We start from the raw sequence: 17,728 nt of genomic DNA on the forward strand, positions 1-17,728 counted from the left end.
GGTCTGAGTTGGTTTAAAGAGAGCATTCTAAGGATACAGGGAAGTACAAAGAAAAAAAAAAGAGCAGAGAGAAACTACAATAAAAGTGGGGAGAGAAAAGAGTATGGAGAAGGTGTGTGGTGGAGAAGAGGAATAAGAGATTTGGGCCAGGAGAGTCCTGGAAAGGACAGTGACTCCACCATTTGTCTTGCCTCGAAGCTCAGATGGTGATCAGGAAGCAGCCTTGCCCAGGGGCTGAGCCACACAGCCTCCATTCAGGGAACCCTGAGCAAATACTCCCTGATCCCCACATAAAAGGCCAATTAACTGCGACGTCTCTGTGAACAAATCCGCTAACAGGGTGACAAGCCCCTAGACACAGGCAGGTCTTGTGTTTGCTGAGAGGCTGACGGGGAGCAAATCAGGGGATTAGGATGGGGCAAAAGCCAAATGGCAGGGTGCAGTTTCCTGTCTGCCACAGCCCTCGCTGTCCTGCAGGACCCAGATTTCTGTCCTGATTCTGACTCTGGTGTGATCCAGGTCAGCAGGAATAGAGGGCCCCAGACTGAGAATCTGAAGCCTCCAAGCAGAGCAATTGAGGTCCGGTGATGTCTTCTAGTTGGCAAATACAGGATTGGAATCTGCTTCTGGGTTGATCATTCCAAATCTATTGCTTCCTATCCCTCTTACCTGAATGCAGTACATCCTATCCCTAGAGCAAGGGACAGAATCAAATACCATCTCTTAGTACACTGGTGCTTTCAAAAGAAGAGGGGTGCCGCTAGCCTCCTTCCCACCTACCCCAACTCTCAACCCCAAGGTCTGCGGTGATTGAAGTCCTCTGAGGGGTGCCAGGCTCCCAGCCCAGCGCCTGCAGGGAAGGGCTGAAAGAGCTGCTGCTGGGGCGCTGCCTCCCTCCAGGGGGCTCTTCCGGTCTCCAGGCCCCCAGCACTTTGTGTTTTGGCGCTGCGGAGTCTCCAGCAGAGCTGAGGCAAGGGGATAGGAAGACATCTAAAGCCCAGTTAGTTTGAGGTCCCAAAGGCTAGTGTATGGATTGAGAGAGGACAAGTCCCTCATCCCTTGAGAAAGTCCCCCATCACTTGAGGGCTGCCTGAAATACTCCAACCTTTGACTCCACTTAGTCTGGAGTCTACAGCTGTGAAGCATCCACTTCTCTGGGTCTAGACCTGTTCACCTGTCCACTCACCCGTCAGCAGGGCCTTACACCAGATAGGAAGGCGGGCCTCTCTCTTCCCCTGACCCCCAAATGCTACCCCAGTTTAGGAAAGTGTGTGTGTGTGTGTGTGTGGTGTGTGGTGTGTGTGTGTGTGTGGTGTGTGTGTGGTGTGTGTGGTGTGTGTGTGTGTGTGTGTGGTGTGTGTGTGTGTGGGGGTGTGGGACTGGGAGATATTCAGGTAAAAAGAACTCCGGAAAATTCAGGAGCAGGCTGAGACTGGGTCGTGTCCTCCCCTAACCACCCCCCCACCCCTAGAACGTTATCAGGTTTGGGCAGATTTGCACGAGTTTTGCATCACCCCCATCTCTTCTTTTGCACTTGCCTCGACAGAAGCAGTATTGCTCTTTGTGTTCGTCTCACACTCCCTGGCTCCCCTTCAGTCTCTTCAAAAAGGTGAAACAATTTAATTTAAAAAATGACACAGCAAAGTAATGCAAAAGTCTGCAAATCGATGCGAGATGCCTCTGTGTCCCGGGGCTTCCCCTCTGCAGTTTAATGCCTGTTCTGGGTCTTCTACAGGGACTGCTAGATTAGGGGCAAGACGCCCACTTCATCCCCTGTGGAACTGTTTTCCACCACCCCTAATTCATGCCCCAAACCACCCCAGTCTCCCTCACTTCCGCGGATAAATTCTGGGACCCGGGAGGAAATGGAGATTTTGCCTCAGTTTCCTTAAAAACCAGGAAAAGGGATTTCTGTTATTACGTCAGGCAGGACAGAGTCCGGCAGAGCCTCCTTTCTCATCTCGAGTTCTTTAAGAAAGGAGGGAAATTCTCCCGCGCTGTCCGGAACCCGACTCCGGGATCGGGGCGGGGACTCCAACTCGCGACTCTAGTCTCTGGTCCTGCTAGTGGCCGTCGGGGCGGGGATGGGAGGGTGGAGGTTGGCGGATTAATCCCTTAATTACGCTGTGATCGGCCTGGCACCTGCTTTCCGTCACTTAACTCCCACGGGACCGCCGCACTGAGGGGTGGAGAGAAGGACGAGCGAAGGAGAAGGGCGCGCGGAGGCACGCGGCACCCAGGCGCCGGCCGGCGGGACAGCGGCACCGTGGCTGGAGCGGAGCGCAGAGGCGGCAGAGGGGCTTGCGGCTCCCGGCCCGCGGGTCTCAGACCCAGGGGCTGGGCCCCGAGCCCCCCGCCCCGGTCCCGGTCCCAGTCGAGTCGCGCCATGCTGCGCTACCTGCTCAAAACGCTGCTGCAGATGAACTTGTTCGCGGACTCTCTGGCCGGGGACATATCCAACTCCAGCGACCTGCTCTTCGGCTTCAACTCCTCCGGGGCGGCGCTCAACCACAGCCTGCTGTCCCCTGGCGAGCCTCTTCTCAACGGTAAGCCCCTGTCCCGTGGGCAAAGTGGGAGGGCGGCGTGGAGGGAGTGACCAAGAACTCTTGTCCCACGTCGGGACCGAGGGACACCTCCCAGTGCCTTTCTAGGCGGTGGGGACAAAGCGATAATTTGGCCTTTAAGCACCTGAGTGGGGGTGCCGGCGGAGATTAGGGTTTGGGAGGAGATGGCTGCCGAGTCCATTTCTCCCTACCTCCCCAGCCGACCTCCGGCCGTCCCAGGCGAGGAGAGCCGTGGCTGGGGTGGACAAGCTCGGGCTAGGAGAGACCAGGACCCACTGCGGGGAGGGCAGCGGACGGGCGCGTTGGCCGAAGGTCCTGGGTCGAGCCGGGCCACTTAGTGAACCACTAATGTAGCAGGTATTTTTCCGGGAACCTAAGTTTGCCACGAACCCACTTAGGACGAGGGTGAGGAAGGTGAAATGTTGGATGTGTTTGCTACAGAGCTCCACAGAGGCGGCGACCATTTCAGGGAACTTAGCAGTTTGCCCCACAGAGGTGTGCTCGCAGCTGGCCCACGCAGCAGAGCTGCGGCGGGCAGGCAGCACGGGAGGCGAGGTCATCAACTCTAATTACGGTGATTAATAAATGACTGAAACCACTCGGGAGACCGGGAGAGGTCCGAGCTCGCCTCCTGCCGGCCGCGCCGGGAACTCCCGCGTTCCCTGGCGTCTTGGCCCTGGTTCCCTCTGGTTCTTCCCTGGGCGGGATCAATTGGCCTCCGCCAACTCGAATCTAGGGCGAGCGCTGTGCCAGAGACCCCAAGACAGCGAGAAAGGGGACCTGGGCAATCTGCGCGCGCGCGCGTACTCCAGGTGCTGGGGAGGAGCCCCAGAGCTTCATTTGCATGACCGTTAGCTATTCATTAGCTTCTGTCGAAGCCTCTCCTGAGACCCGGAATGACAGGGAGAAAATTCCAGGGAAAGAGATCCTGAAGCTGTGTTTATAGCAATTAGAGAAAAATGGGCTCACCAGCGAGGTGTGCTATGCAGGGAGGGAAGGGGGAGGAAGATGGGGTATGAGCTGGGATTCTCCAATTTCCTGACCTCCAGATTCCCAGGGGGTTAAGCACAGAGCCCTTCTCACAGACGCCTCAGACACCTCTGCTCACCTCGTGCTCTTACAGAGTGTCCTCATTCTATACTGCCTCAGTGAGGTTTGTAGGGAAGGAATTGATGGTAACATTTGTGGCAGAGGAAACACATTTAGAGAGGTTAGATAGTACCTTGATGGTCACAAAAGCAGCGCATATCTTGGCAATAACAGACCCGTCTATTTTCATCACACCGAATGATTATGTGAAGAGCAAAGAGAAATATTGGGGCCTGGTAGAATCTGATTCAGGTAGAGAGACTGTAGGAGCCCAGATAAGGTCAGGTGGGCAGGGAGGAAGAACTCTTAAGTAATCTTAGAACAACCATATTTACTGAGCCTTCCCCCAAGTGCTTCGTACATTATGGCCTTATGACAACTCTATACTCCCACATAAAGAAACGGAGACTCAGATAAGTTAAATAATTTGCTCAATGTCTTACAGTAGTTGGTGTCGAAGTGTGAGATTCCCACCCTATTTGCCCCAGTCAACCCCTGAGCTCTTAACTATTCCAATGCTGTTCACCATGGGGTTTACCTAGACCGGGCCTGGGATGGGATGGAGGGGAATTGGGTGAGAATTGGAAGTTTCTATCCAGAAGGGAAATCGAGAACATTACTCCCTTCCCTAAATGGGATGGAAACTGATCTTGTCCCTTATCCATTAAGTACTTTTCCTAGAACAGCACCATTGTGGGCATCCATCAGTTTCCGCTCCATCGGAACTTCTAAGAGTACGGGTAGGAAGTGAAATCCCACACCGAGGCTGGAAGCAGAGGTCCCAGCGGTTTCTGGAACAGGATGGGAGAAGCGGAGTGGGGATGGGGATGTGGAGAACAGAAGCGGGTTAGATCCTGATTAGTGAAGATTCCGTGAGGCGGCAGCGGCGCCTCCTAGCCACTAGGGGTCACAATATCACTTTCGATGAAGCGGTGATATCTGAGCGTGTCAGACTGCAGGCTCCAGGATCCCAAACTACTGCAGAAGGCAAAGCGAGCAGAAGCCTGTAGCCCCAATGAGGGGCAGGAGCAGAATAAGCGGTGAACAGATTAGAGAGAACCAGGAAAGGAGAGGAATTCCTTTCTTAATGGTTCTTAACCTTTCTTGGCTACATCAACCTGGAGAAAAATATGCTGAAACCTTTGACCTTTCACTATCATTTGCATAGTTCAATTCTTGTGACTTCACAGGACGCCGAAACATGAGTCTGCGGTGTCAATAGAAGGGCTCTGTGCCTGTTCATGGGCTCTCAGTCCCGCCCACTACTCGCGCGTTTCCTGTCCTACGGGACGCAGGCCTGGCCACAGTCTACATGTTGCTGCCTGGGACTGCGCTACGGCGAGGAGTCCAGTGTTGGCCTTGGTGTCCTGCTTAGAGTTTTTAATCGAGCAAGAACATCTGCTAACGAATGCGGATGGGGGAAGAAACCAGTCAGCTAGAGGTGTGGGTGGCCTTTTAGTCCCCACTAGATCTGGCAGGAGAGGAGACGGGTGTCCTGATTCCTTGGTTTATCTGCCCACTTGTAGACAGACACCTCCTTTCCAGCCTAAGAACGCGGAGCGTCTTCCCAGAAGGGGAAACCGGACCCTACACACACAGAGAGAGGGTGGGCAAGGGTGGCAGGCGGGGTCTTTTTCTCTCCAGAGCCTCCATCTTTCCCCAAGTTCCCGGTCTGAATGCTCGGCGTCCCTCACGTCCCCCAGGGTCAAGGGTCGGGTTAGAGGACGCGATGCCGCGCATCGTGGAGCAGCCGCCAGATCTGCTGGTGTCCCGAGGTGAACCGGCCACGCTGCCCTGCCGTGCGGAGGGCCGGCCCCGGCCCAACATCGAGTGGTACAAAAATGGGGCTCGTGTGGCCACCGCACGCGAGGACCCGCGCGCGCACCGCCTGCTGCTGCCCAGCGGTGCCCTCTTCTTTCCGCGTATCGTGCATGGGCGCCGCGCGCGACCGGACGAAGGTGTCTACACGTGCGTAGCGCGTAACTACCTGGGGGTAGCGGCAAGCAGGAATGCCTCTCTGGAAGTGGCAGGTGAGAGAGCCCAGTCATCCTAGAGCCTGTGGGCTGCGGGAGGACACAGGGCAATCCCATCCAGAACCAGCCTTGATCTCAGCCGATTCATCGTCTTCCTTTGGGACCATGCATTTGGTCTCTAATGCCCACTCCCGGTCCTGATATTTTCACGCCTGTGGCGGGGGAGGGGGTGGTCATATTTATATACTATTCATACATCCTCATGCTTTCTCTCTTTCTCTCTCCAGTGCTCCGCGATGATTTCCGGCAGTCTCCTGGGAACGTGGTGGTGGCAGTGGGGGAGCCAGCTGTAATGGAATGTGTGCCCCCCCGCGGCCACCCTGAGCCAGCGGTATCCTGGAAGAAGGGCGATGCCCCAGTCAGGGAGGAGGAGGGGAGGATCACGGTGAGGGCTGGGCCAGGCTGGGAATCCAACAGGGGACCAGGACCTGCAGTCATGAGGGGCGGGGCCATACCTAGGGGTCTGGAACGTGCCTCCAAGGATGAAGGCCCGAATCTAAGGGTCTTGGAAGGCCGAAAACAATGCTTGGGGTGATAAGATAGGAGATTTGAAATCAGGGCATTAGCTGACTAGAGGTCGAGAGGCAGCTGCTGACTGAGAGATAAATGAGGATGGGTAGGATGGACTTGGTATAAGACAGGTGGGAGCATGATGCCCCAGGGACCCATGGGAGAAAAGACAGACCTGAGTCTCGTCTTGGGCAAAACACGTAACAATTCCTATCTAAAATGGGTCAAATTCATTGGTTTTCTTTATGGGTTTGTTATGAGGATCAAATAAATAAATATGCTTTGATGGCAATAAAGGACCAAAGTTACTGTTATTACTCTGCAGATCCGTGGAGGGAAGCTGATGATGTCACATACACACAAGAGTGATGCAGGGCTGTATGTGTGTGTGGCCTCCAACATGGCGGGAGAACGGGAGAGCGGGGCAGCCAAACTCCTGGTACTGGGTAGGCACACAGTTTTGGAGTTATGGGAGCATGGAGTCTGGGGGATATGCAGCTGTGCATACCCTTGACTGTTCACTCATTCCCACTCCACAGAGCGTCCCTCATTCCTGCGGAGACCAGTGAATCAGGTGGTCCTGGCTGATGCCCCTGTGGACTTCCCATGTGAGGTGCAGGGGGATCCCCCACCTCGTCTACACTGGCACAAGGAGGATGGAGAACTTCCCACAGGCAGGTGAGAATCCCCTTCCTCCTGCCTGTGAGGAGACCCAAGCAGCCCAAGAGTGTACCCTGCCCTAGAAAACTGGAAGGCAGATACCCCAGAGAAGTCTGTTCCCAGAGCCTGTGGCCCTGCCCTATTCAATCCCCACCTCCATTCACAGAGCCTCTATCCCTGTTGAGGCCAGCCTTATCTATCTGCCCTGCCCTGGTGTCTGTTTTGGGGGAGACTGTGGGGCCTGTAGCTGTGGCCAACCCAGGCTGGGGGTGGGGAGTGGACAGGTATGAGATCCGGAGCGACCACAGCCTTCGGATTGGGCGTGTGAGTGCTGAAGATGAGGGGACATACACCTGTGTGGCGGAGAACAGCGTGGGCCGAGCGGAAGCATCTGGCTCCCTCAGTGTTCACGGTGAGGCTCCACCTGGGACTGCCTGCAGCAGGGATGAAATGAGGGAAGATGGAGGGTGGGCCAAAGTAGAAAATGAGAGAGAAAGAACAGTGGGAGATGTGGGGTCACCTGAGACTTGTAGGAGAGAGAGAAGGAGATAGCTAAGCAGGCTTCAGCAAGAGATGGATGAATATCTGCTCCTACTTAAGCCAAGGTTGGGCTTCTCTCTCTTGTTCCTCAGTCTCCCTTCTTACCCCTGACTCCCTGTTGCATTATCTCCCCACCCCTTGGCAGTCCCACCTCAGCTGGTGACCCAGCCCCAGGACCAGATGGCAGCTACTGGAGAGAGCGTGACTTTCCAATGCGAGACTAAAGGAAATCCCCCGCCTGCCATCTTCTGGCAGAAGGAGGGAAGTCAAGTAGGTGCCAGATCCAAGGGTCTTCCCACCAGCTTCTCCTCCACATCTTAGCCTCCCTCTTCTACATTCTGCAAACGTCTCTCGGGGTTCTACTTTACTTTGGTCCTCTCAGGAACACTTGTAGGTTATTTAGAAGGATTAAATAAGATAATGAACATATACAACATTTTAAAAAATCCATGATAATATATTTACGTGGTATGGAACATTCCTGTATAGTAATTCCTTGGAATCTTTCTCTTTGGGTCAAGGCTGTTTTGAGGATACAACAAATCCAATTAGATCCCTCCTTATCCAGACCCTTGGGGCCTTGGGCTTAATACACTGTTCTGGAAAGCTAGTAGCACTTGACCAAAGCTGCTCAGGGTAGAACATGACTTGCTCTTCTATTTATAAGAAGCCTCCACCAGGGGGCACTCACAGTCATCCTCTTCAAGATTAGCAAACAAATCCCTGAATATACAACTGGAATGAACATTAAAGAAAGTTACAACATAATTAACATCCTGTAAGGGAAGGGTGGGAATCTTGCTACTAGGAAACAAGATCAGTATAATAAAATAAGTCTGATTAACCCTACCCCACTGAGAAAGCAGGCTACCTATGACCTCATTCCAAATCCATTGCCATGATTTTCCCGTCTTCTCTAGCCTCAGATTCTGCTGCATCTTCATTAGTTTCTGTAATGAATAAAAATTCTGATGGTAGCAGTAGTAGAGGGTGGGAGTAGGTATCAGTCAGGGCACAGCATGGTGCCATTTATCCTGGGACCCAAACCTACTTCATTGCCTTCTGTATATGTAGCTAATGTAAAATGTTAGAACTAGAAAGAAGGGGAAAGTGTCTAACATTTCTCACAAACATATTAAAAGAGCTTCATATGATCACTTCATTTAATCTTCATAACTATCCTCTAAGGATCACATTTGGGGAAATTAGGGCTCAGGAAGTTTAAATAGCTTGCACAGATTTGGGAAGTACATCCCCAAATCACCTAATAAAATTGCTCATTTTTGTGAATAGGCTTAACTAGTTTGTCCAAGGGCACATAACTTGCTGAGGACAGAGTATGAATTAAAACCTTAAGAATGCTCTGGATTCTGGTGTTGATGGGAACGGGGAGTGCTCTCTGCCAGCTGCCTTCTCATTCCCTACCTTGGTTCCTTACTCTGTCCCCAGGTCCTGCTTTTCCCTAATCAGTCTCTTCAGCCCACAGGGCGCTTCTCAGTCTCTCCCAGAGGCCAGCTCAACATTACTGAAGTGCAGAGTGGGGATGCTGGCTACTACGTGTGCCAGGCTGTCAGCGTGGCTGGCAGCATCCTGGCCAAGGCTCTGTTGGAGGTAAAAGAAGGTATGTGCCTATGGAGATGAGACAGGACCCGTGGCCTGGGAGGAGATAATGGCTTAAAGAGATCTGTTTTTCTTGGATTCTCTACAATATGTCTGTAAGGGGAAGTGCATGTTCCTGAGATATGTCCTTGAAGTTTGGAAATTAGGCACAGACGCCACTAATAGATGGCTCATTTCAGGCAGAGACTACATCTGGTTATGGAAATCCCTCCAATCTCTGGGGGAGGGGGATATGTGAAGGAGCAGAGAATGAGGACAAGGGGTTGGTTGCCTGAACCGAGGACCCTTCTCTGAGTTACCCAAGTTCTTCCTCTCTCAGCCTCGATGGATGGGCTGCCTCCCATCATCCTCCAGGGACCAGCAAATCAGACACTGGCACTTGGCTCCTCTGTGTGGCTGCCATGCAGAGTGACTGGGAACCCTCAGCCTAGTGTTCAATGGAAGAAAGATGGGCAGTGGCTGCTGGGAGATGACCTTCAGTTCAACCTGATGGCTAATGGTACTCTGTACATTGCCAATGTACAGGTGAGTCTCACCCTGGGGCCCAAGTAACTGAGAAGGTCCAATTCCAGTAAATACTTACTGGGACTCTCACTCCATTCTACCTAGAGTAAGGTGGTCTGAGACAGCATCCTCCCCATCCTTCTGAAAACCCACCTCCACCCTCTCACTCTACTTTGTCTCACTCCTGGTTTGCTAGTCCTCTCCCCTCTCCTGCAGGAGATGGACATGGGTTTCTACAGCTGTGTGGCCAAGAGTTCCACAGGAGAGGCCACATGGAGTGCCTGGCTTAGGAGGCGGGGTGAGTTTTTCCATTGTTCCCTTTGCTAGCATTTTTTCTCCAAGCATTCTTCAAAGGCAGTCAATATTGATCAAATCCCAGGACTGATTTTATCTTTCCAATGCCATGACCATGGTAGGGGGAGGAGGAGACAGAAGTGGTGCCTGGGAGGCAGATGTGAGTAGGGGTTAGTGTACCATGCCCCCTCACCATTGTCACAACTCATCTCTGAAGGAGGCAGGTTACTTCCTTCCCCATTCTTCTACTTAAAGATTATCTCCTCACCGCAGAAGATTGGGGAGAATTACCGGACCTGACTACAGAGCCCAGTAACCTTCCGGGGCCTCCCTCTCAGCCAGTGGTCACGGAGATCACCAAGAATAGCATTACCCTGACCTGGAAGCCCAACCCACAGGCTGGGGCCATGGTTACCTCTTATGTGATAGAGGCTTTCAGGTACAGAGAAAGTTTTGAGTGCAAATATGGAGAGTTAAAAGGAGGTGACCTTATATCTTTTGGGTTTTTGCTATCATGGGGAGAGGTTTGCCAGTTTTGTCTCTCAGGGTGAGGAGGCAGTAGGGGGCCATTGAGAAGGGATGAGATGGAGTAGGCAGAGTGGGGGTCTCTGGCTTGGATAACTCTATCTCCTCCTTCTTGTTGCAGCCAAGCAGCTGGCAACACATGGCGGACAGTGGCAGATGGTGTGCAGCTGGAGACACACACCGTCAGCGGTCTGCAGCCCAATACCATCTATCTGTTCCTGGTGCGAGCTGTGGGAGCCTGGGGCCTCAGTGAGCCCAGCCCTGTCTCTGAGCCTGTCCGCACCCAGGGTAAGGTCAGCGTCCCTGGCTCATAGTTACGATGTATAACACTACATAGCACCCCTCCCACAAAACCATGGCAGCTCTTTCTTGCTGTGCCAGTTCTATACTGGTGACTGATCTGAAACAGGAGGTCATGCTTCCCTCTCATTGAGGGAACAAGAGAAAAAGAAGGAGGAAGAGGAGGAAGAGGAGGAGGGAGGGGGAGGAAGAAAGGGAGGGGTGGGGGTGAGCAGGGGAAAGAATGTTTAGTTACCTTGGTAATTTCTCACTTCTGGTCCCTTACCCACAATGTGTGTAGATTATCAGGACTAGAAGGCTCACCTTTGGAAACTTTCCCCTGACCAGCCCCTCTTGACCCTGGGATGTGCTCTGGAGCACTAAGTAGTACAGTTTGGGGGCAGGGCAGAGGCAGGACATAGTGCACTGTCAGTCCTGACTCCCTGTCCTGCTGGTCCCTGTTGAGTGGGCTTTTTGGTCAATAGACAGCAACCTATCCAGGCCAGTGGAGGACTCATGGAGAGGCCAGCCTGGGCTGACTGAAGTTATTGTGCGTATGCAGGAGCCCATAGTCCTTGGGCCCCGGACCCTGCAGGTGTCCTGGACTGTGAGTGTGGCATAGGGTTGAGGTGAAGGGCAGAAATACTGATGGGGGACATGGGGGCCTCCAAGAATGGGTACAGAAGAGTGGGGAGTGCATGGCTGGGGAAGGTGGGTGAATGGAGGAGGGGCGGGGCCTGGAGGACTTGTGTGGCCCAAGCCTCTCCTCCTGGTATGCTTACTCTTGTCTCATACAGGTAGATGGCCCAGTTCAGCTGGTGCAAGGTTTCCGGGTGTCTTGGAGGGTAGCAGGTCCTGGTGGTGGAAGCTGGACAGTGCTGGACCTAAAGTCCCCAAGCCAGCAAAGTACTGTGCTACGAGGACTCCCTCCAGGGGCCCAAATTCAGATCAAGGTGCAAGCCCAAGGCCAGGAGGGGCTGGGTGTTGACAGTCTCCTGGTGACCAGGAGCACTCCTGAGGAGGGTAAGAGAGCAGGGTGTGAAGATGCTGGATGTAGAAGAGGGAAGTGGGAGTGAGGGAAGATGAAAGATTGCAAGGGGAGAGAAAGGCAAGTGGGTGAGAAGGGGGTGACTAAGTTCCCTAAGATGTTAGAGCTGGGATTGGGGAGGTTGGTGCCTGAGGGGCAGTTTGCAATGACTTTCCTTCTCACCTTGTTCCACTCTGGCCAGCCCCCAGTGGTCCTCCCCAGGGAGTGGCAGTAGCCTTGGGGGGTGAAGGCAACAGCAGTATCACTGTGTCCTGGGAACCTCCACTCCCTTCCCAGCAAAATGGAGTCATCAAGGAATACCAGGTACAGGGTGTGAGAAGAGTCTGGGTGGAGGAAGAGGAAGATTCAAGGCTAGGATTAGGAAAGAAACCTAAGAGTGGTTGGGGATGAGGTGGCTAGGGATGAGGTTCTGGGAGAGGAGAGAGGTTTCAGAGTGTTCTCTCTAAGCTGAATTACGCTTAGCTAAGCCCCCCCCCCCCCCCCCCCCCCGTGCCATTCAGAGCGTCAAGTTTCCACATGAGGCCAGAATCCCAATTCTGACTCTAAACCTGGGTCTCGGACTCCCCAGATCTGGTGCCTGGGGAACGAGAGCCGCTTCCACCTCAATCGGTCTACGTCAGGCTGGGCGCGATCTGCGGTGCTCCATGGACTGCTGCCAGGTCTCTCCTACCGGATCCAGGTCGCAGCGGCCACCAGTGCCGGCGTGGGCGTGGCCAGTGCCCTGGTGTGGGTGCAACTGCGTGAGTCCGGAGGAGAGGGTGGTGGGAGGGCGAGGCTGGGAAAGTACGGGGGTCTCGGAATGGCTCCTGGGTTTCCAGGCCCCTACTCGACTCGTGGCTCTGACCCCCACAGCGACCCCACCGGAACTGGAGCCCACGATCGAGGTGGGCCAGGGGCTGGCGGAGCGGCTGGCAAGGGTGTTGCGAGAGCCGGCCTTTCTGGCGGGCGGTGGCGCGGCCTGCGGGGCACTGCTCCTCGGGCTCGGTGGCGCCTTCTGCCGGCGCCGCAGGCAGCGCAAGGAGCTCAGCCATTACACAGGTGAGACCCGGCCGTGGGGCGGCGGACCGGGGGTCTGCGGGCCAATGGCGCCCTCGGACACGGGGAGACTGCACCGAGGGCCTGAGAGCGGACGGAGCCTGGAGCCAAGTTCCACAGAGGAAGGCGGGCGGGACCGAGAGAGGGAGTAGGAGGCGGGGGCCGGGGTGCGCCAGAGCTCAGCCCCTTGGAGAGGGGCAGGGCACGCACCGCACATCAAGAAGGCGGCGGGACTGAGCGGGAGGAGAGGGGTTCGGAGGGGCGACACAGGAGTCTGGGCATGGGCAAGACGTGCCCTTAAGCTGCCTCGGGAAGAGAAAGCAGGCTCTGCAGTCAGGGTCAGTAAGTGGGGCCAAGTCCGGAGAAGAAACGCACTCGTGGGGGCGGGCCTGGTTGGAGGGGTGTGGCCAGGAGCCCAGGTATTGGCTTTGTGAGGCGAGGTTTGGGTGGAAGGGCCGGCCCACTGAAAGGCGGAGACTGGGGTTCTGCTACACCCGGTAAGGGGCGCGTCTGGAGAGTTCTGAGAGCACCTATATCTGTGGTTCCCAACTTGACTACACAGGGGAATCACTTGAGAACTATATTGACACCCGAGTTCATCTCGCTCTAATGAAACTGGTCCAGGGCCTGCCCAGGCGGTGGCGCAGTGGATAGAGCGTTGGACTGGGATGCGGAAGGACCGAGGTTGGAGACCCCGAGGTTGCCAGCTTGAGCGCGGGCTCATCTGGCTTGAGCAAAAAAGCTCACCTGCGCTTGGACCCAAGGTCGCTGGCTCCAGCAAGGAGTTACTCGGTCTGCTGAAGGCCCCCAGTCAAGGCACATATGAGAAACTGGTCTAGGGTACTGCCTGAGTGGTGGAATTGGGACGGGGTTAGGGAGTGGATAAGAGTGTGGATATTTCTGATCCTTTTTCCATTTTCCCTCTCTTTCTCCCATGGGATCCTTTTCGGAAGCGTCCTTTGCTTACACATCTGCAGGTAAGCCACCACTGACTGCCCTGTGGTATTTAGACCCCAATACCAGCTCTTCTCTCATCCAGTCTCCCCTCCTTTTCCCCAGTGTCCTTCCCACACTCAGAGGGCCTCTCCGGAGCCAGTTCCAGGTAATTCTCTCAGTTTATCTCCTAAGGAATAGTCTCCTCCACCAACAGACCACGCCCCATCCTCTCTAGGCCTCCTTGTCTTCTCACTGGGACCTGCCCCCACCTGAGACAGCGCCACCACTGTCCTATATCCTCTGACTGCCCCTGCCTCAACTACCTTCCCTGGCCTCTGATTCAGGCTCTGTGCGCCAACGTTCACATGCTTTCTCTCAGGCCGCCAGTGGGCCTTGGCCCTGCTCCCTACCCTTGGCTAGCAGACTCCTGGCCCCACCCATCTCGAAGCCCCTCAGCCCAGGAACCCAGGGAAAGCTGCTGCCCCAGCAATCCTGACCCAGACGACAGATATTACAATGGTGAGGAGTTCTGATTCCGTCAAGGGCCCACCTGGCCACAGTACCTTTCTCTCCTCTCAATCTGCCGGGGCACACTGAGGGGACCACTTGAGGTTGGTCAGTCCTCAGGAGGATGTGAGTTGGAGGAGTGTCCCTTATGCCTCACCTATACCCTGGTTGGGAAGGAAGGTTTGGAGTAGCGGGAGAATTGATTTGGTGGGATTTCCTTTTGCCCTCCATTCTCCTGTTGTCCTCTGTTTTCTGTGTCTGCCCCTGCCTCCTCCCCTGGGTCTCCCTTTTTCTCCTCAGAAGCTGGAATCTCCCTTTACCTGGCTCAGACGGCCCGAGGCACTACTGCCTCTCCCGAGGGTCCTGTCTATAACACCATTGACCCAGCTGGGGAGGAACTGCAGACTTTCCATGGGGGCTTCCCCTCAAACTCCTCAGGGGACCTGGGCACCTGGAGCCAGTATGCTCCCCCGGAATGGAGCCAGGGGGACAGTGGTATGACTCCAGTTCCTCATACCCCACTCTTCCCTTCTGGGACCTAGCCCAGCACTTCTTCTGACATGTCTCATCTCTGCCTCTCTCCTGCCCATATCTTGGTATGCCTCCCCTATGCTCCTCAGAACCCCGGGGAGGGAAAGTGAAGCTTCTGGGGAAACCTGTGCAGATGCCCTCCCTCAACTGGCCAGAAGCCCTGCCGCCACCTCCTCCTTCCTGTGAACTGAGCTGCCTCGCGGGACCTGAGCAGGAACTTGAGGACAGGTGAGGATGCATCTTGCCACAGATACCCTACATGGGACTAGCCCAGGGCCACCTACAGAGGAGGGTAGAGCTGGATGAGGAAGGAAAGTGGCAACAGGAAGGCCAAGGGAAGGTATGGAAATTACTCAGTCGTCCCCACCCTCCTGCCTCTTTTCCCCAGCTCAGAGCCAGGAGAGTGGTGCCCACCAGTGCCTGGGAGGAGCCACCTGGCAGAGCCCAGCTCCAGTGGAGGGTGCCTGGTCCCTGCATCCCAAGGGGAGACCACCTCTCCCACACCTTCCTGTGGACAGCAGTCCACAGCTACTCTCACCCCATCACCTCCTGACCCTCCCCAGCCCCTCACTGACATTCCCCATCTCCACCAGATGCCCAGGTAGGGAGGAGAATAGTACCTATTCAGTGGATGGATGGATTGGGGGTACAGAGGTCTCATGGCTGTATGAGGGTAGAAGTATGATTTGGGGAGAAACCTGGAGGCTAACAGGGTCTCTCACTGCCTTCAGACTGTTTCTCCATTGGAATGACTTTGTAAGCTCCTGGAGTGTTTCAAAGACATGGCTTTCCTCATGTTGCACTAGCTTGGGAGTTTGGTGAGGGCTGGCTGTGTCTTGTTCATCTGACACTAGACTAGGTATCTAACACAATGCCTGGCACATCGCAGGCACTTAGGGTTTGTTGAGGGAACAGATGCTAAGACCGTATGTCATTGCAGGAGGGTGCCCCTTGAGCCAAGTTCCCCTCTCAGTGTGTCCCAGCCCACTCTGAATAACCGCGAAGGGAGGCCTGCGGGCCTGGGGGCTGTCCCCACAGCCTCCCACCACTTCAGGCCCAGCCCTGTCCCTAGTACAGCCAGCAGTGCCCCAGGTGAGTCTGTAGAACCCTCAACTAGCCCCCACTGCCGCACACCCCTCACCGAGCTTGTTTGCCCTTCCCCCTCAAGCCCCTTTCCAGACCTTCTCTCTTACGTGCTCCTCTTCCCATCTCCTGATGCTACAGGGAGAACCCGGCTGGTGCCTGGGGAGATGACCCCTTCACTTCAAGGGCCCCGTGCCCAGATTCGGAAGAAACCCAAGGCTGTTCCCTACAGGCGGGAGCACAGTCCTGGGGGTGAGGGGCCATGGGTCTGGGGAATGGTGACAAGCAGTAGTGGAGATGGGCAGGAAACCGAGGGTGAACTCTGAAGGCTGAGGCAGGGAGCAGGCAAACCCAAATCTTGGGCTGTTCATTCTCAGCCTCCTGGTACCAGGGAATGAGAGTGGGAGAGACTGGCATCAGGGAAGCAGGAGACTCTGCTGAAACAGGTCTCTCCCCAGACTTGCCCCCACCACCCTTGCCACCACCAGAGGAAGAGGCAAGCTGGGCCTTAGGGCTGAGAGCAGCAGGCAGCATGTCCTCCTTGGAACGGGAGCACAGTAGGGAGAAAAGAATGGTGCAGGTGGGGCCCCTGGGGGCCCATCGGGGCCCCCTCCTGGATGGTAAGGAGGGCCAAGGTGGGCTGGAGGGCCACTCCTATATAAGAAGGTGGGCTTTAGGACTGGAGGCTGACAGTATAGTACAGATGATACCATTGATGGACTCATGTCAACCCAGCTCACCCCTCACTTTCAGTTGGGTTCATACATTTGATCAACATCAAAGACACTTGTCTCCCCAGCTGTCTTTGAGCAAAATCCCCTGAGGTTCCCAAGTTGTATCCTTTCTCAGGACTGAAACCCCAATGACAAGAATAGCAGCTGGGTGTTCTGTTCCTTCTTCCCTAAGAAGGGAGTTCCCTGCAGGCTTCTAAACACGTTATGTCAAGGCCATGTTTTGGGCACTGTGCTTCTCAGCCCTCAAGATGATCTGAACTCTTTGCCTGCCCTCAACTCTTCTTCCAGAGCTGGGATGGTGGTCGGGGTGGCACAGTGGGCCAGTAGTGTCGTTCTGTCCCCCTGCCTGGGCACAGCTACCCTTATCTCTTGTGCTGCAGAAGAGGCCTGGCTCCCATACAGCCGACCAAGCTTCCTGTCCCAGGGCCAGGGCACCAGCACCTGTTCCACTGCTGGCAGCAACTCTTCCAGAGGCTCCAGCAGCTCTCGGGGCTCCCGGGGCCCTGGGCGGAGCCGGAGCCGGAGCCGGAGCCGGAGCCATAGCCAAAGGCCAGGACGGAAATGTCGAGAGGTGCGGGCCAGGGATCACCGAATTAAGATTGAAGGACTGGGACAGTGGGGGTTTCCTCGAAAAAGGAAGATAGAGTAGGGCTTGCAGGGGAGGTGTGAAAAGGAGGAGCCCCATGAGTGAGGGGCAGGAGGGGTCCTGGAGAACAGTGACAAAGGATGAGGGCACGATGACACATTGTAGAGGAGGCTGGGCTCCTGTAGAAGTGCATCAGGAGAGAGGCTGATGAGCAAAGAACATTCCCTCCCGTGGCCTGCTTGCCCAGGGCCAGCCTGGCAAACCAGCCTCTCCAGCCCCTCTCTCTTTCTCTCTTTCTAGGAACCAAGATAACCCTTGATGAGAGTGTCAGGAGTTCTATGGGGAAAGGCTTGTCCCTGGGCCAGGAGCCTGGGTGGGAGCCGTCCCCTGGTAAATGAGGAGGTGCAACGAGGAGCAGGGGTCTCTTTCCTCCCAGATGGTGGGGCTCCCTGAGGAACTGGCCGAGAAACCAGAGAAACACCTCTACTATTTCCATATCTTCCTACCCAAGACCCATTTGTGGGGAAAAATAAAGGCAATAAAAGAGTCTGATCAGAGCCCTGGGCCATTTGTCTGGTGTTGTACAGGATGTGGAGAAGAAGGGGGCTACAGGCAGGTGTATATCAGTGCATTTCCTTTTGAACTTCTCT

General features: G+C 55.0%; 1 protein-coding gene across 1 annotated transcript; it reads left to right on the top strand.

Annotated features, from left to right (window-relative positions):
* Positions 1-2,185: 2,185 nt before the first annotated feature.
* Positions 2,186-17,635, top strand: ROBO3 (roundabout guidance receptor 3). Its single transcript, XM_066259618.1, has 28 exons — positions 2,186-2,546; positions 5,357-5,683; positions 5,914-6,071; positions 6,522-6,642; positions 6,736-6,874; positions 7,141-7,268; positions 7,542-7,666; positions 8,846-9,017; positions 9,336-9,541; positions 9,737-9,818; positions 10,088-10,253; positions 10,461-10,627; positions 11,104-11,225; positions 11,416-11,641; positions 11,848-11,969; positions 12,235-12,406; positions 12,519-12,704; positions 13,655-13,678; positions 13,761-13,803; positions 14,017-14,156; positions 14,445-14,639; positions 14,765-14,903; positions 15,064-15,276; positions 15,616-15,767; positions 15,900-16,010; positions 16,217-16,378; positions 16,873-17,063; positions 17,379-17,635. The coding sequence occupies exons 1-28, from the start codon at positions 2,387-2,389 to the stop codon at positions 17,388-17,390; spliced, it is 4,161 nt and encodes a 1,386-aa protein (XP_066115715.1). The 5' UTR covers positions 2,186-2,386; the 3' UTR covers positions 17,391-17,635.
* Positions 17,636-17,728: the final 93 nt, after the last annotated feature.

Source organism: Saccopteryx bilineata, chromosome 2, assembly GCF_036850765.1.
Source record: "Saccopteryx bilineata isolate mSacBil1 chromosome 2, mSacBil1_pri_phased_curated, whole genome shotgun sequence".
Taxonomy (NCBI): domain Eukaryota; kingdom Metazoa; phylum Chordata; class Mammalia; order Chiroptera; family Emballonuridae; genus Saccopteryx; species Saccopteryx bilineata.

Bases quoted from the DNA above. Each gene is read 5' to 3' on its own strand.
- ROBO3 (XM_066259618.1), top strand. From the start codon at position 2,387: ATGCTGCGCTACCTGCTCAAAACGCTGCTGCAGATGAACTTGTTCGCG. The intron at 6,875-7,140 runs GTGAGAATCCCC...GGGAGTGGACAG, and splicing joins GGAGAACTTCCCACAGGCAG to GTATGAGATCCGGAGCGACC. The intron at 14,904-15,063 runs GTGAGGATGCAT...TCTTTTCCCCAG, and splicing joins GAGCAGGAACTTGAGGACAG to CTCAGAGCCAGGAGAGTGGT.